Here is a 26,247-nt window from a genome sequence, read left to right as displayed (position 1 = left end):
TAGAAATCATTGGGAGAGGCCTATGTTCAGCAGTGGACGTCCTGTGGCTGAAATGATGCTGAAGATGAACCAAATTTCGTCCACTGCTGGCCAAAGCCTCATTTTATACGAGATCACTGATCGCCTATGCTTAAAAAAACATACATACAGGCGAACATAGAACCTCCTTTTTTGAAATCGGTTAAGAAGTAGCATGGTGCTGTAACCCTAAGGGTGTCCCCATTGTGGTAAAGAAAAACTTTCTACATGGAACAATTTTACAACAAAAAAGTAAGGTTTTATTATTTTACAATATTTCTGATCGTGTGGACATCCTTTTGGTATCAATATGTCATCTTTAAAACGGCTTATGACCACATTTATTTAATACAAAACCATAAAATATGTTATTTCCATTTATCCTCTACATAGAGATATTATTATTTACTTGTGTAATGTTATTTTAAAACATAATAGGCATTATACATGTAATTTATCTCTGTACATAAAGGAAAAGCATTACTTAGTGAACTGTGCAAGCAATATGAAGCAATATGTGAGTTATTTTGTTTATTATTTTAATTATTTAAAACATTGTTAATAAATTAATGTATGTTTAGCTGTAATAAGTCAATTTTGATATTGTATTGTCTGTGCCTATTACGGGGGAGGCCTATTCAGCAGTGGACGTCCTGTGGCTGAAATGATCATGAATGATGATGATTACAAAATAAAACTTAAAACTCGATTCTTTAAAAAATCATCATCATCATCATCATCAGTGGCGTAGCTAGGTAACCAAAGGCCCTGGGGTAAATAAAAAAAAATGGGACCCCACTGCAATCTAAGCTGATTAGGTTTTATCAAATTTATTGACATTAAGCTCTCCTGATACAGCTTTCGAATTTTCTCTATTTTTTTTGAAAATGGGAAAAATTTTCTAAGTTCAGTTCAATTTAGATTTTCTGGTAAGGATTCGGGGGCCCTTGAGCTTGGGGGCCCCGGGGCACTGCCCTGCCTTGCCCCTTAGTAGCTACGTCCCTGTTCATCATCAGTACCAACCACCATTTTTTAAATAAAAATGTTAGCAATATGTACTGCACAAATTACTAATAGTCCCGTTAGCCCCTGGTACTAAGCTAAATGCTTGTTCCACGAGTGGGCTCACCAAAATAGCAAGCGGCGGGGTTCGAACCCGTGTTCCTTCAGATGTCGAGTAGGCCCCCGGTGCTCCATCATTCGCCTTAAGTGGGAAGGAACTGTGGGATTCCGGACAAAGCCTTCACTACCACAGTCCCTCCCGGCGATTGCCCGCCTACACGGCGGGCCCTACAAGCCCCCCAGGGGGGCGGGGGGGCGACGGGAGCAGCTAGGAGCACACAGCTGTTCCCGTCCGACAGTATGTCGAGCTATCGTGGCTACTAAAACATTACCTTCATCATCAAACCAGGGTCGTGGCCTTCCTCACGGTGGGCCTCGGCATATGCCGAGTGGGGTTCCATTGCGATGGGCATTGCTATGCGACAGGGTGGCACTGCTCAGTTCACTTTCTCTTCCATTGTATGTTTTATGTGTTACCTCTTTTTTTTATTTACCTCTTTTGTCTTTTGTGATGTCCATTGCAATGAATGTTTCTTTCTTTCTTTCTTCTTTCATCATCACCATCGGTTGTTCACCTCAGATACTGGTGCTCGCTCTAGCGGTGAGCTGCCAAGCCTTCTTCAAGCCAGGAGCTCAGGCTCCGATGGAAGATGAGCAGGTGGACGAGGATTACATATTCAGGGATGATGAAATCACTGAGATCGGTAAGTTTGAAGAGAGCACATCAGTCTGTCTAGTGCAGGATTTCCCATTTTTTTTTGCCAAGGAACCCTAATTGATTATACTTTTCCTAGCGGAACCCCCGTACTAATTCGCCCGCACGCCCTGCCCCTCCCTTGTGCGTAAACAAGTCGGTGCGAGCGAACAACGTCGGTCACGAAACGTGGGATAATATTTTTTACGGAACCCTTGCGGCCTTTCTACGGAACCCCAGGGTTCCGCGGACCACCATTCGGGAACCGCTGGTCTAGTGTATACGGGGTAGAATTTTGTAATGCCACCCGTATTCACAAACGATACTTGATTAAGCGAAGCAGCAAATCGAAAGCACGGCGTTAAATAGAGCTCTGTGATTGGTTCGTGTGTCACCCTGTGCGTCCACGCGCACTGTGAGACCTCATAGTAACGTTTGTGAATACAGGCGTTAGTATTGTAGATAGATTTACTCAAAAAAATATTCCTTCATTTCTTAAAAGAAAATGAACTGCATTCAAAGATTTCCGAAAATTCTCTCGCCACACCCGGGAATCGAATCGAATAAAATGTGTTAAAAATGACATCCTGTATTTTATTGCATCGATCGGTAGGGTATAAGGACGAAATCTCAATCTCTCTAACAAACTTGATAAACGAAATGAAAGGAAAGCAATGAAATCTTACATTATTTTAATTTTATCAGTAATGTACTTATGACAAACATTGGTATGGAAAGATGGTGATTTTTTATTTCGGAATTTTTTGAATGCAGTTCATAAGGGTGAAAAGGGGGGTGGGAAATAGTTTGAGACTAGGGTTTCTGATTTCTCGACCTATTTTTTTTCTCGAGTTTCGGGAATTCTCGAGGCGAAAGTCTCGAGTTTTCTTGGGTCTCGAGTCTTTAAATTAAAACTGTTGAAATCGGTTGAAATTTAATAAAAACACAAGTTTTTTAATCTAATATACCTACTTTAATGCACAACAATCAATATTAGAATTTAGTACCACTTATTTTGGTAAGAAAACAAACAAAAAATGAAATCTTCTTCCATAATTAATATTAACTAATAATCATAACTTAGTTATTAACTAAAGGAACAAAAGTCATAAAGTCGCGTGTAGTTTAAGTTTAAATAACAATAAAAAATCTGGAGCTACAATTGAATTACTTGTTTTCCAAAGGACACAAGTCCAAATAGCAAAATTACGATAAATAGTTTTTTTTTATAAACAAAAAAAAAACACTTTTTAATATTTTTTTAAATTTCTTTAGGATAACGACTTGAATAAACTTTACGAGGAGGCACGAGTACCTAACCTAACAGACAGTTAATAAATTTTTCGGTCTTTAAATCAGTCAGAGTTAAACATACATACATAATAAATAGGTATAGCATACTCGTAGGTAAACATTATTACTTAGTTTCGATTGAGATCATTAATTGCAAATAAAATCAGTTAAAAAAGGAAGACTAGGCCAGTCTAAAAGCAACGTTAACCTATTAAATAATTAAAAACTTACTTTTGTCTAAGAAAACAGGCTTTCAAGACTATTAAAGCTTCAAAATCGAAACTCGAGAATTCTCGAGCTCCGGTAATTTTTTTCTCGTCTCGAGTGAAGCCAAATTTCTCGAGTTTTCTCGAGTTCGAGAAGGCTCGAGCAGAAACCCTATTTGAGACCCATGGAAAAATAGCAAATAGTTTTACGTACATTTCAAAAGTAAAGATAGTAGTTATTTCTTTGATATACTGAAATTCACACGGACGATAAGCTGTTGGCAAAAGAGATTTGCAAAGTCCCATAAGGGCATCCTTTTCTTATTACTATTCAACGTTCATCATAATTGTTTTTTGTATAAATTTGAATAAAGATAATATTAGTTTAATAATTGTTTTGGTTAAAACATTTTCTTTCTTCTTTCTTTCTTTCTTAGTAGCTAGATAGGTACCTACATATTTATTTCATGAGTAACTCAATACTACTGTTTATAACGTTCTTTTATTTCCAGCACCAATCGTCCCGAAGTCTTCTACGGGCCAACAGGTAAGTGCGAAAGTTTAAAAAAAGGACAATGTTATATTTTTTAGAGAAAGAGCATTTCTATGTAATATACTAGTAGTCCTTACGAATGATACTAGGTACAGGACAGACCGAGCATTGTTTGATAAAATTCGAGTTGTTACAACCGCGTACCCAGTACCTGTACCTTACAAACTTTCAAGAAGAGAGGATACATCTCAAATGACAACAACGCGCTTGTAAATACGTCATATTTGAATGGTCTATGCAAATAAAGAAATTTTGACTTTGAATTTGAATAAAATAGTAGGGTAGGGTATTAAGAATTTCTTTATTCATTTAACATTTTAAATTATTTACAGAAATGTGGAGTGCGTCACAATAAAGGCGAATTCCGAATCGGTGGTACAACGAAAGCTTTGTTCACTGAATTCAACTGGGTAGTGCCGATCATGGAGTAAGTTTTTCTTCACTACAAGGAAGCTCTTGGCCTGCCTAACCTGATGGAAAGTGATGATCAGGTCGAAGGTGGAACCGAGCTTCATCCAGAATCTACGCTTGTTCCAAGTCCGCCTGGCTAAGTGGTAGCACAGAAAAAGTAATAGTACAGGTACAGAAGGATTACTCCGCAAGACGATTTAAATAAATGCGAGTCTTGCTACGACGCGATACAGTGGAATTCAGCTCGCACAGCACTACGTACCTACAATTTTATTCACCTACAAGTTTTGTCTCTTTCTATCGCGTGCCTCTGAACTCTTCTTACGCTGTTAGGGTTGCTGTCTAGTGAAAAAATAATTAATCTAGTTACTTATTTGTAATGAGGTACGTATGTAGGTAAGTATGCATTCATTATGGAAAACCTTGGGAGAGGCCTTTGTCCAGCAGTGGACGTCATTTGGCTGAAACGAACGAACGCATTCTGAGCAGTAGTCATAGTAGGTTAGGTTCCTATACTATCCTAAGAATTATCGATTACCTACATGGCCAACATACCTTTCAGCATCTTTGGGAAGCGAAAAAAAAAAGATAAATCCGGTAGATTTCTTTTCGAATTTAAACACCCGAACGCCGCACAATATTTCTTTCTCTGTATGTCCATTTTTAAATAATACTTCGATCATTAGAATTATAATCATACTACAACGCACGCCAGCGTCCTGACGGGCGCGCGCGTGACACTCGACTGATATAATACCCGCCGGCGGGGCGCTTCGCTGTAGGTAATTATCGGGTGTACCGCGCGGAGTGAGCCAGGCCTGGTGGTAGCTAGTCTTCTATCGTTCCATCCACGAAGACGCGTCCCACCAATTTTTGGTCGAGGGAAGCGAGCAATCCGAGCGTCATTATTGTAGTGTGCGTGTGCACTCATGGATAATTTAGCGTGTACCGACAACACTCTTAACATTAGCAGAAGAATGGTGAGTCTTCGTGGATGGAACGATCACCTAAGCCTGTCGCCATTACAACAATGTTCACAGCATTGCTGTATTCCGGCAGTTGGAGATAAGATATCCAATTCCTCTGTGGTTAAGGATTCCAGGTGTCACTTTCCACCTTCGGCCTGATCATAATTTTCTATCAGGTGATGATCCGACCAAGAGCTTCCTCGTTTTACAGTTTTTCCTCAAGGATTTCCACAACTGTCCTCCACCCGCATCCAGGCTTTTCCCGCACTTTCACCAGGTCGTTGGTACACCGAGTAGGGCCTGTCTAAATTACGTCTTCCAGGCAGTGGGCATTTGAGAACATTTCTACCCCAACGCCAAAGTTTGACAATTCTGCTGCGGGCTATTTCGATCTCTTTGGTCTTTCTAAGGGCTTACAACGCAGCGTCGTCTCCACAAGGAATGATGGACGACCTCATAAAGGAAGCAGGAAGGCGCAGGCCGCTACCAACCGGTCTATTTGGAAATCATTGAGGCCTATGTTCATCAGTTGACATCCTGTGGCTGAAATGAGATGTCAATTGAAAAGCCACGATAGCCGAACGGTGAAGGGATCGGACTGGCCGACTCGTGATCTGTGAAACGTGGGTTCGGTCTCCGCCGCTCGACTATAATTGTGGTGAGCTCACTAGTGACTCAAGCATATTTAGCTTAGTACACAAGGGGCTAACGGGACTATTAGTAATTTATTATTGCTCAAATTACTAAACAATCTTAAAAAAACTTTATTTTTTTAGAGTCCTCTGGAATGGCACCGAAGAGTACGTCTGCGTGGGCTCCCTCATCCATCCAGAGGTCGTGATGACTGTCGCCCACTACTTCACGGCTAAAAAGAACCTCATCATCAAGGCTGGGGACTACGACATCAGCCACACCAAGGAGAGACACCCGCATCAGGTCCGGGACGTCTCCAGCGTGAAACTGCACCCGAAATTCAAACTGGGTATGTTTCTTTAAAATACCAAGGTTTTTCATCGCTTGCAGTGTAGGACATAATTCTGAGACGAAGACGCGGACGAACGTCCATTGTCCAAGGACAATAGCTCGCGGCTCCGTTTCATTTGACACCTTTTAGATGAGGCCCCGCCCATCTGGCAGGGAGAATCCAACATACAACTCGGTTGAATTAACTGCGCACCGGCAAATGCGGCGAGGTGCGCAGTTAGCTCGATTGGGTTGTTAGTAGCCCACTCACTGGCCATCCCAATCGGCCAGTGTGACAGAAAAGGTAACTTTAAGTTCATAGCAGACTTATAAACTCGGGAAGGGATCAACACCGTATCGCCTTTCGCGAGCTGTCATTGCCTTACGCGCGCTGTCAACCGCGAGGCGAGGCATTTACGTTTTGGTGCGGATAAGTGTGCGTTGCAATTGGAGTTTCATACAAATTATATTGACCGCCTCGAGTTGATACGGTTACGATCCCTTTCCGGGTCGATAAGTGTGCTTTTTTTGTTTTTTATGCTAGACAAGGCAGGTATTTGACCGCAATCGCAGCTGGTGTTAAGTGAGATGCAGTCTAGGATAGTACATATCTGCCCTGTAAGTGCTCCTTAAAACTAAAGACTTCTTCTTTCCAGGGACCCTCAAATACGACATCGCTCTGTTGTTTCTCTCAACCCCGGTGAACCCCGCCCCACACGTTGGGTTCGCGTGTCTCCCGCCCGCCCTATCCATGACCCCAGCCGACACCGCTTGCTACGTCACCGGCTGGGGCATGGAGACCTATGATAAGAATGGAGAGATCTCGCATGTTTTGAAAAAGGTATGTGAATACTATTGGGTGGATCATCATCATCATCATTTCAGCCATATGATAGATAGATAGATATATGGTTTATTTGCAAAACACATTGACACACAAGAAGCAAAAAGTAAGATTAATAAATAAACACAGGAGTAGCAGGAAAGATATAGTAGGTACAGTCGCGGAATGAAAAGGTTCGTCACCTTAGGCCCGGTTTTTTGATTCGTAGTTAAAATAACCAATAGTCAAATTTGACAGATGTCAAATGACAAGTGGTTAAATATCAGAAAAAAATGTTTTTCGAACACAAGCTTGACTTTTAGTACATTTTTTAACTATTCGTTAACATTTTGTTAATATTTAACCATTAGTAGCAAAATTTAACAATTAGTTATTTTAACTATGAATCAAAAAACTGGGCCTTAGTGTCGGTTTTCGCTTGCACTAGGTACTGTAAGAGTCAAACCTGCCAACATAACCGTGCAAGAAACATTGCTGCTAACATTTAAATAAATATGACGTTTGCTAACGAATAAGGTTTTGCTTGTTTATTTTTCTATCCCATCAGTGCAATGTCACAAAATGTAGTTTTTTTTATTTAATAGATAATGGCAGGTTGAACCAACAAGAAGGTTTTAGTTTATCAATCATAATAATCTTCTTGACAAGTTAAATTGTCAAACAACTTTGATCTGAATAATTTTGAACTTTACTGACGAACAGTTAAAGATTATTTTCTCTTAACTCGAGATTATTCTGTAACATAGTTTCAAAAGGTAATAACTGCTCGCGATTCGTTGAAGGAATCAATTTGAAAACTGACGAACCTTTTCATTCCGTGACTGTACATTACAAAGAGTAAGAAAGAAAATCCTGCGCTAAGGTATGTAAGTGTGCCGCAGCGATGCAAAACAGCAGAGAGCTCAGTGTAGAAGACACTGCTCTAAAATGAGCAGAACACTGATTTTCAGCTCTCGCTTGAAAAAAAGAAGGAAGACGCACGAGAATGGTAGAGAATAAGGTGGTGAAAATGTTGTACTATTGTAAACCTACATAAATATCAGAAATTAGGGAAATATAATAATTATAACTATTGTTCTTATATGGTTTATACATATATATACTATCTGTCTATGGAATAGGAGTATGAGACTTAATAGTGTAAATGGAGAAATTAGTTATAAGGTTTATATCAATAATTTACATGGCTGAAATGATGATGACGATGAATATAATATAATATTTTAACATTAATAAGTAATACAAAATAATGAGGCATTCAGTGTGCAGGTGTATGATAATGATATACCTACATTTATGTTTATGAGTAATAAAATTAATAAATGAAATCATATCCACTCAAGCCATCACAGGCTATCTCCGCCTCCCAGGCACAAGTGCTTTAGGCAACTTAATCCGCGTCATTTCCTTTTGTGCATCAAGTATAATTGTTTTAAATTTTGATTTAAGTGTTCTTACAGTGAATGCGTCTAAGAGGGGGGGGGGAGTCATTCCAACACCTAAAGCCTGGTCCGTGAGCACGTAGAATCCCGTCCAATGACCCCAAGCTACCCATCCCTATCGCTCGCGCGTAATTATGTTGCTGTCGCGCTCGCACACTCACTGCGGGCGCCCGTCGCACAGTCGCGACAGCAACATAATTACGCGCGAGCGATAGGGATACTTGGGGTCATTGGACGGGATTCTACGTGCTCACGGACCAGGCTTTAGTTGATAGCCGATATGACGTCTATAGGCATTCCCCAATGATTTCAACAATGGCCGGTTGGTGGCAGCCTGCATCCAGCGCCTTCCTGCTACCCTTATGAAGTCGACGGTCCACCTTGTGGGTGAAAGTCCTACGCTGCGCTTTCCGAGAACCCATTGTAGCTGAAAGGTGAAATGGAACGGACTGGCCAATTCGAAGAACAAGGGTTTGAACCTCGCCGACGCTCGACTATTGTGGTTTTTATTACCGGTCAAGCTGTAAATCCTGGCAACACAGGAGTTGCAGTGGTGGGAACGAGAGGTGGGAAGAGTACGGTATTTTTTATGCATACAAGGCAGGTATTTGACCGCAATCGCACCTGTGAGATGCAGTCTAGGATGGTACATANCTTCAGTCTTCTCTGTAATTGCCTATTCACTCTCGCCTTGAAAAGGCTCGGATTATAGTGTCCAGGAAAGACAGCAACAGGCAGCGAATTGCAGTCCCTAGCTGGTCGCATTATAAAAGAGTTATGGTGAGTTCACTCGTTAACAAGCATATTAATTTAGCTTAGTACGAGGGGCTAACGGGACTATTAGTAATTTGAAATACAAATCTTTAAAAATGTGTACATTGGGACCTGTTTCTTTCCAGGTGGAGGTTCCAGCAGTTGCTGATAGCCATTGCCAAGCGGTTTTCAGGGACAAAATCGGACCGGCCTTTAACCTGCACAAGACTTGGATGTGCGCAGGGGGGGAGGAGGGGAGAGACGCCTGCCTACGCGACGGCGGAGGACCGCTTGTATGCCCGTATAAGGTAATTAACTTTTCCGGAATAGAATGGAATGGAATGGACTGGAATGGAATGGAATGGAATGGAATGGAATGGAATGGAATGGAATGGAATGGAATGGAATGGAATGGAATGGAATGGAATGGAATGGAATGGAATGGAATGGAATGGAATGGAATAGGAGCACTCCCTCCCTTCTCATGAATGCTGAATCCTGAGGTCCCGGGTTCGATTCCTAAGGGGGACAATATTTTCTGCTCGGTTTGGTTGATGGTAGTTCTTTCTTGTTCTAAGTCCACCTGACTAGCTACCATACCATTTATAGTGTAATTTATGAACACAGTTTTAGAAGCCACGATAGCCGAACGGTGAAGGGGTCGGACTGGCCGACTCGTGGTCCGGGGAACGCGTGTTAGGTCCCCGCCGCCGCTCGACTATTCTTAGTGAGTTTACTCGTGACCCAAGCATATTTAGCTTAGTATGAGGGGGGGCTAACGGGAGTATTAGTAATTTTTATGTATAATAATCGAAATAATATTTTAAAAGAAATAGTTTCTAAGACCTTATAACTAACTTTTATATAACTTAAATGACTTTTTTTTTTTCGCAGAACCCGAAAGTCGAAAATCAATACTTTCAGGCTGGGATCGTCTCGTGGGGCAACAACTGCGGCTTGAAGGGGGTTCCTGGAGTGTATTCCAACGTGGCTGCGCTTCGGCAGTGGATCGACGACACTATGGCCGCTGGAGGCTACACCACCGAGTATTATACCCCTTAGATTGGTGACAGGTTTTTTAAGAATAAAAGATCTTATTAATTTAAAGTGTGGAGATAATAATATGTATTAATAAAAAAAATGTTTTCATCAAAAATGTTGTTTATTTTGTGTACGTTACTCCAGCTGGAAAGTAGCTCCTAGAGTGATATGAGTAGAACGTATAATTAGTTCCCAACATGGTGTAAATGTGCGCCGAATTAGAGATTAGTGCGTGCTGTCGTTTTGGTACAAAACGAAAAAAACGATTCCTGCTGGAGTAACGTTGTTCTAGCAGGAAAATTCTAAACGAATGATCGGAAAGAGAAAAACTGTGTACGAGCAGATAGCTTATATTTGTTCTATTATGTGAGCTGAAAATGTGATTTGTGCGTCTTCAGGTTTTCGAGATATTGCATTTCCTGCCAGGGTAACGTTTTGCAGAATGCTCTATCTCAATAACCGTTATATGTGCGCCTATAGAATAAACACACACGAGTAGCTCTTGATTTGTGCGTATATGTGAAAGAAACATGTTTATGAAAATATTTATAAATATCAAGTAATCGAGCTTTCTTCAAAATCCGAAAAAATCGTGTAGCGCCTGAATAACAAAACATACAAGCTCACTGAAAACTCCGTTACTCCAGCAGGAATCGTTTTTTTCGTTTTGTACCAAAACGACAGCACGCACTAATCTCTAATTCGGTGCACATTTACACCATGTTGGGAACTAATTATACGTTCTACTCATATCACTCTAGGAGCTACTTTCCAGCTGGAGTAACGTACACGTTTATTTTACCTCCCCGCTTGCCCGGTTGGTAGCGGCCTGCGTCCAGTGCTTTCCTGCTACCTTTATGATGTCGTCGGTCCACCTTGTGGGTGGACGTCACACGCTGCGTTTTCCGGTAAGCGGCCTCCACTCCAGAACCTTGCTGCCCCATCGGCCGTCAGTTCTGCGTACTATGTGCTAGTATCCAACAGCTTTATGAGGTCATAATGACAAATTAAAGCTCAGTTAATTTAACAATACATTAAAAAGTAGGTAGATAAAGGTATTATCATAAAGGTAGCAGGAAGGCGCAGGATGCAGGCCACTACCTTACCAACTAGGCAACATGGAAAGCATTGGGGGAGGCCTATGTTCAGCAGCAGACGTCCTATGGCTGAGATGATGATGATAATGAAAAAGTAGGTGATATCGGGTACTAAGAAGAAAAAAACATTGGTATGGGTTTGCATACTTTATTAGTTTCTCTCATTTAATGAGTATAATAGCTGGTATCGTATCCCTTGGCCCTGACTTGCTCGTCGATCCACGGCCTCACAGACGCCACGTCTACGTACACTCCTGGAACTTCCTTTTCGTTGCACTGGTGGCCCCAAGATGTGATCCCGGCTTGGTAGAAGCGCCCGTCCTGTGAATATTAGGTACAGATACTTCACATTTTGTCCACAATCAAAATCAAAAATATTATTTAGTTTAGACCACCAGTGGCACTTATGAACGTCAAAATATAGTAAATAATAAAAAAAGAAAAGGTAGCCCTTATGGGGCACTTTACGTCTCCTTTGGGCCCTACCAGCGCTTCGAGACAAACATACGGCAAGTGCTGAGAAGAAACGCCGGAACAAACTTAATCAATATAATAACTCAAAGGACTGACTGACTGACTGACATAGTGATCTATCAACGCACAGCCCAAACCACTGGACGGATCGGGCTGAAATTTGGCATGCAAGTAGATGTTTTGACGTAGGCATCCGCTAAGAAAGAATTTTACGAAACTCCACCCCTAAGGGGGTAAAACGGGATCCACGCGTACGAAGTCGCGGGCGGCCGCTAGTTAAGTATAATTAAGCAGCGTGGGATGTCCACCCAAAAGGAGGACCGATGACATCGGAAGGTGCTGGACGCAGGCCGCTACCAACCGGGCAACATGGAAAGCATTGGGGGAGGCCTATGTTTAGCAGTGGATGTCCAATGACTGAGATAATAATGATGAGATGATGAAGTATTATGGTGTGGGGTGGAACGGTGGAATGCAATGGAACGGAATGGAATGGGACAGAACGGAATGGAATGGAATAGAACGAAATGAAATGGAATGAAGCAGAATGAAATGGAATGTAGCAGAATGAAATGGAATGAAGTAGAATGAAATGGAATAAAGCAGAATGAAATGGAATGAAGTAAAATAAAATGGAAAGAAGCAGAATGAAGTAGAATTAAATGAAATGGAGTGAAATCAAATTGAATTTCATATTATTATTAAGGAATAGCAATATTTTATATCAAATTACCGGGTATGGGCACACCAAGGGAGCGCCACCGTCTCCCGTACAAGTATCCTTGCCGTTCCCGCCAGCGCAGATAAGAGTGGGATCCACGTCATACTGCGGGTTATTCAGTGCTGCCCTGAGACTGGTCTGACAGGTCTGACGGTCCACCACGGGCAAGTTCATCTGTGGGGAGAAATTGTTGAGTTTTTCATTTACTACGGTGAATAAAAATTACCAGGGAAACATAGCCATAACGGGACTATTCCCACCTCTCGTTTCCACCACTGCAACTCCTGTGTAGCCAGGATCTACAGCTTGACCGCCATAAAAGCCCAACCAATGAAGGTCAAGTTTGTCCCGGGGTGTACATAGCCATAAAGGCTGCGTTTCCACCAGAGATATGCGAGGATGCGTAGCGGGGCCACGGGGGATGTGTTTATAACGAACCTATTGATTCTTTTTAGGCCAGTAGAATTAAACACAAAAATGAATTAAATCGGAAATAATTCCTACTAAAGATTTTAGTGCTTTAATGGCTTCATTAGTTGCCCATAAAGACTCTCCTAGGTTTTCGACTTCGACGGAGTTGTGCTTAAGTGGTGGGGGCCCCCGAAAAGGCGCTTTTTCGGTTTTCCGGTTACTATACCGCGTAAAGGACTTACCCTATCGAAAAGTGGTCTTTTCGATAGGGTAAGTCCTAATCTAGCTAATCTTCCTGACGGTTGAAGGGCATTTCATCCTGCATTAAATAAGACCAAATTCATATGTTTTGAACAAATCGTTCTCGTGCAAATGTTCGGCAAAGTAGAAAATATGTGTATAATTAATGACCCTCTCCACGTCCAATGGCTCGTTACCCGCAGGGTTCCAAGTCTTGAAAAGGAGCGCCTCAACCAGTGTAACCCTATCAAGGCTTACGAGCTGGATGCGCCTATCCTTGTTCGTCCCAGCCGTTCCTTAACTGCGGTTGCTGCACCTCTTCCTGGCACTCAACTGAACGACTCTGTGTTACCTTCTGTGGCTGTCCCTCTTCCTTGTATCCTCCTGCACGACTACGTTGCCTAGCCGTATGCCTGGTCTAAGGTTCGACGCCAAAAATCAACAACAACAAGTTCATATTAAAACGCTGAAGAGGTTTTTGTTTGTTTGTTTGAACGCGCTAATCTCAAGAATTACTAGTTTGATTGAAATAATTATTTTTGTGTTGAATAGCTCATAAATTGAGGAAGGCTATAGGATATATACAATCACTCTACGACTAATAGAGGCGAAGCAGTAAAGAAAAATGTTGCAAGCACGGAAAATAGTATTTAAACTCTTTTCACGCGTACGAAGTCGATTTTGTGGCGTCGAACCTTGGACCAGGCATATGGCTAAGCAATGCAATCGTACAGGAGGGTACAAGAAAGAGGGGCAGCCACATTAGGTAACACAAAATCGTTCAGGAGAGTGCCAGGAAGAGGTGCAGCAACCGCAGTTAAGGAACGGCTGGGACGAACAAGGATAAGCGAATCCAACTCGTGAGCCTTGACAGGGATACACTGGTTAAGGCGACCCTTTACAAGGCTTGGGAGCTTACGGGTGACGAGCTATTGGACGTGGAGAGGGTTATTAATTATACACATATTTTCTACTGTGCCGAACATTTGCACGAGAACGGTTTGTCCGAAACATATGAATTTGGTCTTATTTAATGCAGGATTAAATGCCCTTCAACCGTCAGGAAGACCACTTTTCGATAGGGTAAGTCCTTTACGCGGTATAACCGGAAAACCTAAAAAGCGCCCCTTTCGGGGGCCCACACCACTTATGCACAACTCCGTCGAAGTCGAAAACCTAGGAGAGTCTTAATGGGCAACCAATGAAGCCATTAAAGCAATAAAATCTTTTGTAGGAATTATATCCGATTTAAAATCTAATTCTACTGGCCTATTTACCGAAGCTTTTTCTTTTTAATCGCTTCATTTACCGAGGCGATAACACATCCCTCGCTACGCATCCTCGCACTCTCTGGTGGAAATGCAGCCTAAAGGAGCTATTTTCAGTTGTTTTTGAGCCCATTGAGCTTCTGTAGTGGATATGACTTCATAATGTTTAACTACTCATCATAAGAAATAAGCACACTTTATCTACCCGGAAACGGATCGTAACCGTTACGGTCAGTATTCTTTGTATGTAACTCCGTACTGCAACGCACACTTATCCGCACTGTACCATAAATGCGGCGAAAGGCGATGCAGTATTGATCCCTTTCCTAGTTGATAAGTGTGCTATGACCTGTAAGTGTGTGCGTGCGCGCCGCATACGTATATTGGCGCGCTCACATACAAACCGCGCTCGGTGCGTTTCTATGAAGATGACCTACTCATTTGTATTTACTCTGCTTACCTCCTTCTGTACGTTTTCCATAGGGCCCTTGTACTCAGCACTGCCCCAGCCGCTGACGACGCATTTAGTGGCGGGAGCAGTGACCACGCTCGGTTCAGGCAGGCAGGTGTAGTCGATGTGCACGTCTTGAAGAATATCTGAATCTAGGAACAGGAGGCCGACGTCGTATATCCCGATACCTGTGAAAGATAGATAGATAGATAAATCATTATTATTATTACTGACGGGATTGCTACCATGTACCTTAATTTTGAGTTTCCGATNAGTGGAGTGGAGTTGAGTGGAGTGGAGTGGAGTGGAGTGGAGTGGAGTGGAATGGAATGGAATGGAATAGGAGCACTCCCTCCCTTCTCATGAATGCTGAATCCCGAGGTCCCGGGTTCGATTCCTAAGGGGGACAATATTTTCTGCTCGGTTTGGTTGATGGTAGTTCTTTCTTGTTCTAAGTCCACCTGACTAGCTACCATACCATTTATAGTGTAATTTATGAACACAGTTTTAGAAGCCACGATAGCCGAACGGTGAAGGGCGACCCCTTCACCGTCGGCGACTCACCAGTCCGACGACTGGCCGACTCGTGGTCCGGGGAACGCGTGTTAGGTCCCCGCCGCCGCTCGACTATTCTGGTGAGCTCACTGAGCTCATTCGTGACCCAAGCATATTTAGCTTGGTACGAGGGGCTATTTAACGGGAGTATTAGTAATTTTTATGTATAATAATCGAAATAATCTTTTTAAAGAAATAGTTTCTAAGACCTTATTACTAACATTTATACTTATTTTGCAGAACCCGAAGATCGAAAACCAATACTTTCAAGCTGGAATCGTTTCGTGGGGCAACAACTGCGGCTTGAAGGGGGTTCCTGGAGTATATTCCAACGTGGCTGCTCTTCGGCAATGGATCACCGACACTATGGCCGCTGGAGGCTACACCACCGAGTATTATACCCCTTAGATTGGTGACAGGTTTTTTAAGAATAAAAGATCTTATTAATTTAAAGTGTGGAGATAATAATATGTATTAATAAAAAAAATGTTTTCATCAAAAATATTGTTTATTTTACCTCCCCGCTTGCCCGGTTGGTAGCGGCCTGCGTCCAGTGCTTTCCTGCTACCTTTATGATGTCGTCGGTCCACCTTGTGGGTGGATGTCTTGGTGGACGTCCCACGCTGCGTTTTCCGGTAAGCGGCCTCCACTCCAGAACCTTGCTGCCCCATCGGCCGTCAGTTCTGCGTACTATGTGCTAGTATCCAACAGCTTTATGATGATGATACAGCGTGATGACAAATTAGTAGATAGATAAAGGTAGCAGGAAAGCGCTGGACGCAGGCCGCTACCCTACAAACTGGGCAACATGGAAAGCATTGGGGGAGGCCTATGTTCAGCAGCAGACGTCCTATAGCTGAGATGATGATGATGATGAGATATCGGGTACTAAGAAGAAAAACACTAGTATAATTTGCATAATTTATTAGTTTCTCTCATTTAATGAGTATAATAGCTGGTATCGTATCCCTTGGCCTTGACTTGCTCGTCGATCCACGGCCTCACAGACGCCACGTCTACGTACACTCCTGGAACATCCTTTTGGTAGCACAAGTATCCCCAGGATGTGATCCCGGCTTGGTAGAAGCGCCCGTCCTGTGAATATTAGGTACAGATACTTTACATTTTGTCCACAATCAAAATCAAAAATATTTATTCAGTTTAGACCACAAGTGGCACTTATGAACGTCAAAATATAGTAAATAATAAAAAAAGAAAAGGTAGCCCTTATGGGGCACTTTACGTCTCCTTTGGGCCCTACCAGCGCTTCGAGACAAACATACGGCAAGTGCTGAGAAGAAACGCCGGAACAAACTTAATCAATATAATAACTCAAAGGACTGACTGACTGACTGACATAGTGATCTATCAACGCACAGCCCAAACCACTGGACGGATCGGGCTGAAATTTGGCATGCAAGTAGATGTTTTGACGTAGGCATCCGCTAAGAAAGAATTTTACGAAACTCCACCCCTAAGGGGGTAAAACGGGATCCACGCGTACGAAGTCGCGGGCGGCCGCTAGTTAAGTATAATTAAGCAGCGTGGGATGTCCACCCACAAGGAGGACCGATGACATCGGAAGGTGCTGGACGCAGGCCGCTACCAACCGGGCAACATGGAAAGCATTGGGGGAGGCCTATGTTTAGCAGTGGATGTCCAATGACTGAAATAATAATGATGAGATGATGAAGTATGAAAATATTTATAAATATCAAGTAATCGAGCTTTCTTCAAAATCCGAAAAAATCGTGTAGCGCCTGAATAACAAAACATACAAGCTCACTGAAAACTCCGTTACTCCAGCAGGAATCGTTTTTTTCGTTTTGTACCAAAACGACAGCACGCACTAATCTCTAATTCGGTGCACATTTACACCATGTTGGGAACTAATTATACGTTCTACTCATATCACTCTAGGAGCTACTTTCCAGCTGGAGTAACGTACACGTTTATTTTACCTCCCCGCTTGCCCGGTTGGTAGCGGCCTGCGTCCAGTGCTTTCCTGCTACCTTTATGATGTCGTCGGTCCACCTTGTGGGTGGACGTCACACGCTGCGTTTTCCGGTAAGCGGCCTCCACTCCAGAACCTTGCTGCCCCATCGGCCGTCAGTTCTGCGTACTATGTGCTAGTATCCAACAGCTTTATGAGGTCATAATGACAAATTAAAGCTCAGTTAATTTAACAATACATTAAAAAGTAGGTAGATAAAGGTATTATCATAAAGGTAGCAGGAAGGCGCAGGATGCAGGCCACTACCTTACCAACTAGGCAACATGGAAAGCATTGGGGGAGGCCTATGTTCAGCAGCAGACGTCCTATGGCTGAGATGATGATGATAATGAAAAAGTAGGTGATATCGGGTACTAAGAAGAAAAAAACATTGGTATGGGTTTGCATACTTTATTAGTTTCTCTCATTTAATGAGTATAATAGCTGGTATCGTATCCCTTGGCCCTGACTTGCTCGTCGATCCACGGCCTCACAGACGCCACGTCTACGTACACTCCTGGAACTTCCTTTTCGTTGCACTGGTGGCCCCAAGATGTGATCCCGGCTTGGTAGAAGCGCCCGTCCTGTGAATATTAGGTACAGATACTTCACATTTTGTCCACAATCAAAATCAAAAATATTATTTAGTTTAGACCACCAGTGGCACTTATGAACGTCAAAATATAGTAAATAATAAAAAAAGAAAAGGTAGCCCTTATGGGGCACTTTACGTCTCCTTTGGGCCCTACCAGCGCTTCGAGACAAACATACGGCAAGTGCTGAGAAGAAACGCCGGAACAAACTTAATCAATATAATAACTCAAAGGACTGACTGACTGACTGACATAGTGATCTATCAACGCACAGCCCAAACCACTGGACGGATCGGGCTGAAATTTGGCATGCAAGTAGATGTTTTGACGTAGGCATCCGCTAAGAAAGAATTTTACGAAACTCCACCCCTAAGGGGGTAAAACGGGATCCACGCGTACGAAGTCGCGGGCGGCCGCTAGTTAAGTATAATTAAGCAGCGTGGGATGTCCACCCAAAAGGAGGACCGATGACATCGGAAGGTGCTGGACGCAGGCCGCTACCAACCGGGCAACATGGAAAGCATTGGGGGAGGCCTATGTTTAGCAGTGGATGTCCAATGACTGAGATAATAATGATGAGATGATGAAGTATTATGGTGTGGGGTGGAACGGTGGAATGCAATGGAACGGAATGGAATGGGACAGAACGGAATGGAATGGAATAGAACGAAATGAAATGGAATGAAGCAGAATGAAATGGAATGTAGCAGAATGAAATGGAATGAAGTAGAATGAAATGGAATAAAGCAGAATGAAATGGAATGAAGTAAAATAAAATGGAAAGAAGCAGAATGAAGTAGAATTAAATGAAATGGAGTGAAATCAAATTGAATTTCATATTATTATTAAGGAATAGCAATATTTTATATCAAATTACCGGGTATGGGCACACCAAGGGAGCGCCACCGTCTCCCGTACAAGTATCCTTGCCGTTCCCGCCAGCGCAGATAAGAGTGGGATCCACGTCATACTGCGGGTTATTCAGTGCTGCCCTGAGACTGGTCTGACAGGTCTGACGGTCCACCACGGGCAAGTTCATCTGTGGGGAGAAATTGTTGAGTTTTTCATTTACTACGGTGAATAAAAATTACCAGGGAAACATAGCCATAACGGGACTATTCCCACCTCTCGTTTCCACCACTGCAACTCCTGTGTAGCCAGGATCTACAGCTTGACCGCCATAAAAGCCCAACCAATGAAGGTCAAGTTTGTCCCGGGGTGTACATAGCCATAAAGGCTGCGTTTCCACCAGAGATATGCGAGGATGCGTAGCGGGGCCACGGGGGATGTGTTTATAACGAACCTATTGATTCTTTTTAGGCCAGTAGAATTAAACACAAAAATGAATTAAATCGGAAATAATTCCTACTAAAGATTTTAGTGCTTTAATGGCTTCATTAGTTGCCCATAAAGACTCTCCTAGGTTTTCGACTTCGACGGAGTTGTGCTTAAGTGGTGGGGGCCCCCGAAAAGGCGCTTTTTCGGTNTCAAAATTTCTTTATTTGTTTGGACTAATAAATAGTTCTTACAAATCGTCATTTTGCTCTTAAGGAGCCTCTACATGTCTCATAATCTTTTTACCCTACCAGCGCTTCGAGACCAACATTTGGCAAGTGCTGAGAAGAAGCGCCGCAACAAACTCAGTCACCACTGTCTGCCGGTTAATATAAATAAATAGAAATAGTAGTAGTAGGTACATTCGATTCAGGAGCAGTTCACTGAATTTACCATGCATTCTTGTATGGTGTATCTTATAAGAATGGGTATACAAGATTGCGTGGTATATTAAACAAGGTAGTGACGTGCTAATATCTAGACTTACATATTAAGATACTAGTAGAAATGACTCGCATACATAAATTTGAATAACTTGGATTGACCAGTCCCCAAAAGCAGCGCCTGTTCACAGACATGACGAGTGAACCAGCCATCGCTTCACTCGACCATATTAGAGGGAATGTAACGACCCGCCTCACTACGCCACCACCCCAGAGACATTTTAGTGAGAATGACAATTCCAAGTTATCTCTTTGAAAAAAAACTAATAATAAAGCTAAGTAACAGTCCAGATTGAGAAGCATGACACTACAACATTTGAGAAATTATTATTAGTTTATACATTACTTTTCATTTTAATTCTTTTTAGTGCGAGCATGGAGGACCATAATCCTACTCCCAGGATGACTTATCATTAAGAAATGACTTGATAATGTTTAACTACCTACTCATAAGAAATAAGCACACTTTATCTACCCGGAAACGGATCGTAACCGTTAGGCCCAGAACATACGGTGAAACGCAATGCAACGAAACTGCAACTTTCTGTTGATTCTGATGAATGAAACTGTGTGGTCAACGGACGCTATGGCAGAAACTTAGATGCAACTCAAAAGTAACTAGCAGTTGCAGTTTGGGCCTTACGGTCAGTATTCTTTGAATGTAACTCCGTACTGCAATGCACACTTATCCGCATGTACCATAAATGCGGTTGACCGCGCGGCGAAAGGCGATGCTGTATATTCTCTTTCCTAGTTGATAAGTGTGCTATGACCTGTACCAGAGTAAATACAAATGAGTAGGTCATCTTCATAGAAACGCACGGGCGCGGTTTGTATGTGAGCGCGCCAACACCTATGCGGCGCGCTCGCACACACTGACAAAATTTAGCGGGGATTAGCGGGGAGGTGCGCTCGGTGCGTTTCTATGAAGATGACCTACTCATTTGTATTTACTCTGCCTGTACCCACCTCCTTCTGTACGTTTTCCATAGGCCCCATATACTCAGCACTGCCCCATCCGCTGACGACGCATTTAGTGGCGGGAGCAGTGACCACGCTCGGTTCAGGCAGGCAGGTGTAGTCGATGTGGACGTCTTGAAGAATATCTGAATCTAGGAACAGGAGGCCGACGTCGTATATCCCGATACCTGTGAGAGATAGATAGAAAGATAAATCATTATTATTATTTCTGACGGGATTGCTACCATGTACCTTAATTTTGAGTTTTCGATATTTCGGCACTGTTGCCGACACACTAAAATAAATGACTATGAGTGTGAGTGTTTGTGGTGTGTGTGAGTGTGTGTGTGTGTGTGTGCGTGACTGTGACTGTGACTGTGACTGTGACTATGACATACCAGAGTCAAATGAGTCGTGAGTGACTGCCGACACCACATCTCTCAACTGATCAAGGTATCGCGCCCTTCTTTTGTTCTCCAAGTCCAAGACGCCGGCTCTGACCTTCCACGTGACGTCCTCTTCAAGGAAGCGGTTCGCTACCGTCAGCACCACGCGTGGGTGGATTAGGGAGCCCACACATGTATAGCTTAGGCTACCGTCGGGTTTGACTCTGAAATTTAAAAAGGGATGATTGACCAGCTTCTCATTGGGTTGTTTTTAAGGGGGGTACTGGCCCGATTAGTATCATAATTCATGAGTTAATACTATGAACCAACATCTTCTCTAAAAGAGAGGGCTATCGTTCTGCAGTGGCAGGAAGTATAGAAACTCCCCGAGAAATATGCGAACATCAGGCCTTCCCAACCCGTCTGGCCAGCGTGGGCAGCTTAAGCCAAATCCTCCGTTTGCCTCTGGTAAATTTGAGGATCGTACTCTTACAATGGAGGCTGAATGACCTGGTGATGATGATAACAGTAGTGAAGATTATGATGATGATGATAATTTAGTGTAAGTAAACAAACAAAAGTGGAAATGCGTGGGAAAGCGCAGCGTAGGACGTCCACCCACAAGGTGGACCGTTGACCTCATAAAGGTAGCAGGAAGGCGCTGGATGCAGGCCACCAAACTACCCAAAGATCATTATGGAAATCATAAGGGGAGGCATATATCCTGTGGCTGAAATGATGATGATGAAACAAATTACTTACTCGTATACTGCAACGGTCCATGGGAATTCACCAAACATGGCTCTTTGGATTTTGTCTTTAATCTTGAATCCACCACCACCGTTACGGTTCCGTACGCCACAACCCTATAAAATTAACGTAATTTAAAGGATTTTGTTTTGGAAACGCTGGGACCTTGGGGCCCTGAGCAGGGGCTACGCCTATTAAGGGGCTAGGCGGGGAATTGCCCCGGGGCCCCTAAGTTCAGGGGGCCCCCGAATCCTTACCAGAAAATCTCAATTGAAATGAACTTTTGATAATTTCTCCCATTTTCAAAATAAATAGAGAGAAATTCGATATTTATACTTAGGGAATTCCCCTAAATTATTTCTGTGGGTTGGCAGTAGTTTAAATTTAACGGATAGCGATATATGCGTTTTATTATTCATCGATGTGCGTTTTTTTTATATTTACAATAGTACACAGCTAATAATAATAAAATAAAATAAAGTATAATAGTTTTGTTGTGAAGAGAAGATAAGAGAACTGTTAAATAAATTTAAACTGTATCAGGAGTAAGTAAGCTTAATGTCAATAAACTTAATAAAACCTAACCAGTTTAGATTTCAGTGGGGCCCCATTTTTTTATTTGCCCCAGGGCCCTTGGTTACCTAACTGGCCCTGAGGCCAAAAAGCTAGCAACATCGAGGTTACCGGTGACCAGAGGCCTATAAAGGTCACCCTAATCACACTTACGCCTGTATTCAAAGATTACTATGAGGTCTCACGTGAGCGTGTACGCACAGGATGACATGCGATTGCGAACCAATCACAGAGCTCTATTTAATGCGTTCGATTTGCTACTTCACTTAAAGCCTTGATCACACATACCGAGCAAACGGGCGAGACAGTGCTCTCGGCCGAGTACTCGGTATGTATGAACATTAAGCCGAGTGCTCGGCCGAGCGCTCGAGTATGTGACTCGCTCACCCAACTGTCTCGGCCGAGGAAAAATTTTACTGGCTCGCCCGAGTAAACACTCACGGTACGTGTGATCAAGGCATAAGCAAGCGGGCGTTATTTTATCAACCCGGAAAGGAATCAACATCGTATTGCCTTTCGCCGCGCGGTCAACAGAGGCGAAGCGTTTACGTAACGGTGCGGATAAGTGTGTTGCAGTACTCGCAGTACAGAGTTTCATACAAAGAATACCTACTGACCGCCTCAAGTTGATACGGTTACGATCCGTTTCCGGGTTGATAAGTGTGCTTCGACCTTGTGTGTGCGTTGCAGTCCGGAATTTCATACAAAGAACTGACCGCCTCGAGTTGATACGGTTACGGTTACGATCCGTTTCCGGGTTGACCTTAAGACCAGGGGTCTCCAAACTTTGAAGCCTTGGGGCCATAATATTTTTTTGGGTATATTGCAAGGGCCATAACAATTTTAATTTTTCTGCCCACCTATGCAAACATAGGCTTAGTATTAAGCTGTCGCGGGCTGGATTGATGGTAGTTGCAGGCCAGAAATGGCCCGCGGGCCGTAGTTTGGAGACCCCTGTTTTTTTTCTTTAAAAAGATTATTAGCAATTTGTATTGCACAAATTACAAATAGTCCCGTTAGCCCCTCGTGGTAAGCTAAATAAGCTTGTGTTACGAGTGGGCTCACCACAATAGTCTAGCGGCGGTGGGATTCGAATCCGCGTTCCTCGGATTTCGAGTCGCCCACTCCGACCCCTTCACCGTTCGGCTATCGTGGCTATACAGGGTGTTAGGTAAATGGGTATATGAGCCGACACTAGCTCATGTTAACATGGGCATATAAATGGTATGGTGAAGTCAGAAATTTGATATCATCATTTTATTTTTTTTAAATTTACGTACAAAATTAATTTTATAAAGACCGATTTGTATGAAAAATAAAATAATTAAAATGAAGATATCAATTTTCTGACTTCACTATACCATTTATATGCCCATGTTAACATGGGCTAGTGTCGGCTCATATACCCATTTACCTAACACCCTGTATAGTGGATAGTTTTATACTACAAAAAAATAATTGATAACTTACTTTAGTAGGTGCTTGAGTACCACCAATATTAGGAGCGACTGTGGGAGTGGTGGCTTCAATGGGAGGTGTCGGGGTTTGGTGTCGACTTGTGACAGATATGATGTCTGATAGAACACAGCACATTGTGTTCTCTGGACAATTGTTTTGCCTGTAAACACAATAATAATGTGAAATGGCAATATTGTCTAATTTATACAGGGTGTCCCAAAAAGTAGTGTCAACCCGAAGCCCAGAGATAGAGCATCACCTGGGCTATTCAAATCACCCCGCAATTTTTTATAGTTTTCGAGTTATGATTGTTTTAAATTTCCGTGCTTAAGCACTTTTTTGGTCACTGTGGCGCGAATAGACAAGTTAAATGCCTGATTTTTTTATTATTAATAGATGAACACTAGGCCTAGCTGATTCCGAAGTATTTACATCCATAACACAAATGTAAACTAAAATCCTGTGTGTTGAAAAATAACCATAACTCGAAAACGTCAAAAGTCACGGTGATTTGGGTAGCCCTAGTAATGCTCTACCTCTCGGGTACTTTTTACTTTTTGGGACACCCTGTATAATGAGCAGACACCAAACTTGACCTTCATTGGTTGGATTTTTATTGGCGGTCAAGCTGTAGATCCTGGCTACATAGGAGTTGTAGCGGTGGGAACGAGAGGTGGAAGTACGAGTAGTCCCGTTACCTGAAATGCACTCGGTTTTCGCCATGGTTTGGTGTCTTGCATGAGGACGGCGCCACACAGGACCCCTGCTGTTTATCGGCCAGTGTGCAGTCAGAGGGCGCTGCTGGTGATGGTGGTACTGTCGCTGGAAGATGATAATGATTTAAGGATATTCCATACTGGATTCGTTCTTTAGCGCTCCTGCACCGCGGTGGCGCGATGGCGGNGGTGGCAGTGCGGTGGCGGCGCGGCGGCGGCGCGGTGGCGGCGTCGTGTGCAGGAGCGCTTAGTCTGTCAGCCACTGCACTGTAACGTAAACGCCCTCCTGCTACTTTTTTTTTATGTGACGTCTGTCCACCTTGTGTCCACGTCTCACGTGATCTCCACTCCAGAAACTTGCTAGCCCATCGGCCGTCAGTTCATGCCACTTCAGCTTGATGATCCGTCGGGCTATGTTATAGATGATGATGACGGTAATGATAATCGTTTTAGCCAAATAATGTCCACTGCTGGACAAAGGCCTCCCCCAAGGATTTCCTACAAGGACCGGTCCTGCGCCGCCCGCATCCAGGCCACACTACATCTTCCGGCCTGTGGTCGTCACTCGAGAACTTTTCTGCCCCAGCGGCCATCAGCTCTGCGAGCATTTGATTCTAGCAATTTTGCGGGCTATGTCAGTCACTTTGGTTCTCCTGCGGATCTCCTCATTTCTGATTCGATCACGCAGGGAAACTCCGAGCATAGCACGCTCTATCGCGTTTGTGACCGTGAGCCTTCTTATGAGGCCCATAATAAGGTAACGATAAAAAAATTAATACTTACTATAAACAGTAGGTCCAGAATCGTCAAATATGTCGTCCTCCGGGTTACTCTGTCCATACGCCGCACATACGTATATTGCAAGTACCAATAACATATTCATCTGAAACACAGATCATAATCAAAAATTAAAACAACATTTTTGTACCCATGTGAAGCTGTGAGGTCACTAGTTACCTAAGAAACATTTACGGGACTATTCCCTCTCGTTCCCACCGCTGCAACTCCTGTGTAGCCAGGATCTACAGCTTGACCGCTAAAACCCAACCAGTGAAGGCCAAGTTTGTTCCGGGGGAAAGTTAAACTGTCATTGGACTCGCAACGAAATTAATCAGAAGAACATAGGAGGAGTTCGAAGCTAGAGCTCGAGTTTCCAGTGCAAAGTTAATTTGGTGCCAAATAAACATTTTTTCTTTCTTTCTTTCTTTCTTTCAAAGCGGATTTAGAAATTTTACAACATACTCACGTTTAAATTCATGGTTGCAATTCACCGAGAGCTTCTAAACTATAGCAAATAACTTGAATATAATAGCATAAAGTCCAATGAGATAACGAGGTGAAGTAGGTACGTAACCTTTATAAATAAATAGTATTAACAGGGATGTTATGGATACGGTTACGGATATTGGAATAATATTATACCGGTTTCGGTTACGGTTACGGATATTTTTTATTTCGGATATCCGAAAGTTACGGTTAGGGATATCTGTGCTAAGTATAGAATGCAAATATCAATAGTTGTACAACACAGTTCATGCCTTACGAATAGAATGGGTACAGAAAAGATTTCTTTGG

General features: G+C 42.9%; 3 protein-coding genes across 4 annotated transcripts; 1 reads left to right on the top strand and 2 right to left on the bottom strand.

Moving 5' to 3' along the window:
• Positions 1 to 403: 403 nt before the first annotated feature.
• On the top strand, positions 404 to 10,363 carry LOC114353859 (phenoloxidase-activating factor 2-like). Its single transcript, XM_028305984.1, has 8 exons — positions 404 to 535; positions 1,661 to 1,784; positions 3,786 to 3,820; positions 4,159 to 4,253; positions 5,982 to 6,187; positions 6,825 to 7,009; positions 9,354 to 9,515; positions 10,102 to 10,363. The coding sequence occupies exons 1-8, from the start codon at positions 524 to 526 to the stop codon at positions 10,267 to 10,269; spliced, it is 987 nt and encodes a 328-aa protein (XP_028161785.1). The 5' UTR covers positions 404 to 523; the 3' UTR covers positions 10,270 to 10,363.
• A 1,120-nt stretch (positions 10,364 to 11,483) lies between these two features.
• LOC114353860 (phenoloxidase-activating factor 2-like) lies at positions 11,484 to 15,161 on the bottom strand. The gene is made up of 3 exons (XM_028305985.1): positions 14,920 to 15,161; positions 12,553 to 12,714; positions 11,484 to 11,666 (listed from the first exon to the last, which is right to left on the bottom strand). The coding sequence occupies exons 1-3, from the start codon at positions 14,938 to 14,940 to the stop codon at positions 11,511 to 11,513; spliced, it is 339 nt and encodes a 112-aa protein (XP_028161786.1). The 5' UTR covers positions 14,941 to 15,161; the 3' UTR covers positions 11,484 to 11,510.
• A 1,213-nt stretch (positions 15,162 to 16,374) lies between these two features.
• Positions 16,375 to 26,013, bottom strand: LOC114353865 (phenoloxidase-activating factor 2-like). 2 transcript variants are annotated; one of them, XM_028305993.1, is made up of 9 exons: positions 25,919 to 26,013; positions 25,456 to 25,555; positions 24,655 to 24,778; positions 23,969 to 24,116; positions 21,938 to 22,041; positions 21,188 to 21,399; positions 20,799 to 20,977; positions 18,929 to 19,090; positions 16,375 to 16,560 (listed from the first exon to the last, which is right to left on the bottom strand). In XM_028305993.1, exons 1-9 carry the CDS (start codon positions 25,928 to 25,930, stop codon positions 16,405 to 16,407), a joined length of 1,197 nt encoding a protein of 398 aa, XP_028161794.1. In that variant the 5' UTR covers positions 25,931 to 26,013; the 3' UTR covers positions 16,375 to 16,404. The 2 variants fall into 2 exon arrangements, with proteins under 2 accessions (XP_028161794.1, XP_028161793.1); XM_028305992.1 differs by lacking the exon at positions 16,375 to 16,560 and adding an exon at positions 17,860 to 18,042.
• Between the last annotated feature and the right edge of the window lie 234 nt (positions 26,014 to 26,247).

The sequence above is a fragment of the Ostrinia furnacalis genome, unplaced genomic scaffold (genome assembly GCF_004193835.3).
Source record: "Ostrinia furnacalis isolate ACB-3 unplaced genomic scaffold, ASM419383v2 OfSCF1848, whole genome shotgun sequence".
Lineage (NCBI taxonomy): Eukaryota > Metazoa > Arthropoda > Insecta > Lepidoptera > Crambidae > Ostrinia > Ostrinia furnacalis.
This window is presented reverse-complemented; position numbering and strand designations above follow the sequence as displayed.

Excerpts from the sequence above, each read along its gene's own strand:
- LOC114353865 (XM_028305993.1), bottom strand. Across the intron at positions 22,042-23,968 it reads GTACTCAAGCACCTACTAAA|GGTTGTGGCGTACGGAACCG; the intron begins GTAAGTTATCAA and ends TTAATTTTATAG. Across the intron at positions 20,978-21,187 it reads TCACGACTCATTTGACTCTG|GTATCGGGATATACGACGTC; the intron begins GTATGTCATAGT and ends TATCTCTCACAG.
- LOC114353859 (XM_028305984.1), top strand. Across the intron at positions 3,821-4,158 it reads AGTCTTCTACGGGCCAACAG|AAATGTGGAGTGCGTCACAA; the intron begins GTAAGTGCGAAA and ends AATTATTTACAG. Across the intron at positions 6,188-6,824 it reads GCACCCGAAATTCAAACTGG|GGACCCTCAAATACGACATC; the intron begins GTATGTTTCTTT and ends TCTTCTTTCCAG.
- LOC114353860 (XM_028305985.1), bottom strand. The coding sequence starts at position 14,940 with ATGGAAAACGTACAGAAGGAG. Across the intron at positions 12,715-14,919 it reads TGGAAAACGTACAGAAGGAG|ATGAACTTGCCCGTGGTGGA; the intron begins GTAAGCAGAGTA and ends TTCTCCCCACAG. Across the intron at positions 11,667-12,552 it reads CCTTGGTGTGCCCATACCCG|GACGGGCGCTTCTACCAAGC; the intron begins GTAATTTGATAT and ends TAATATTCACAG.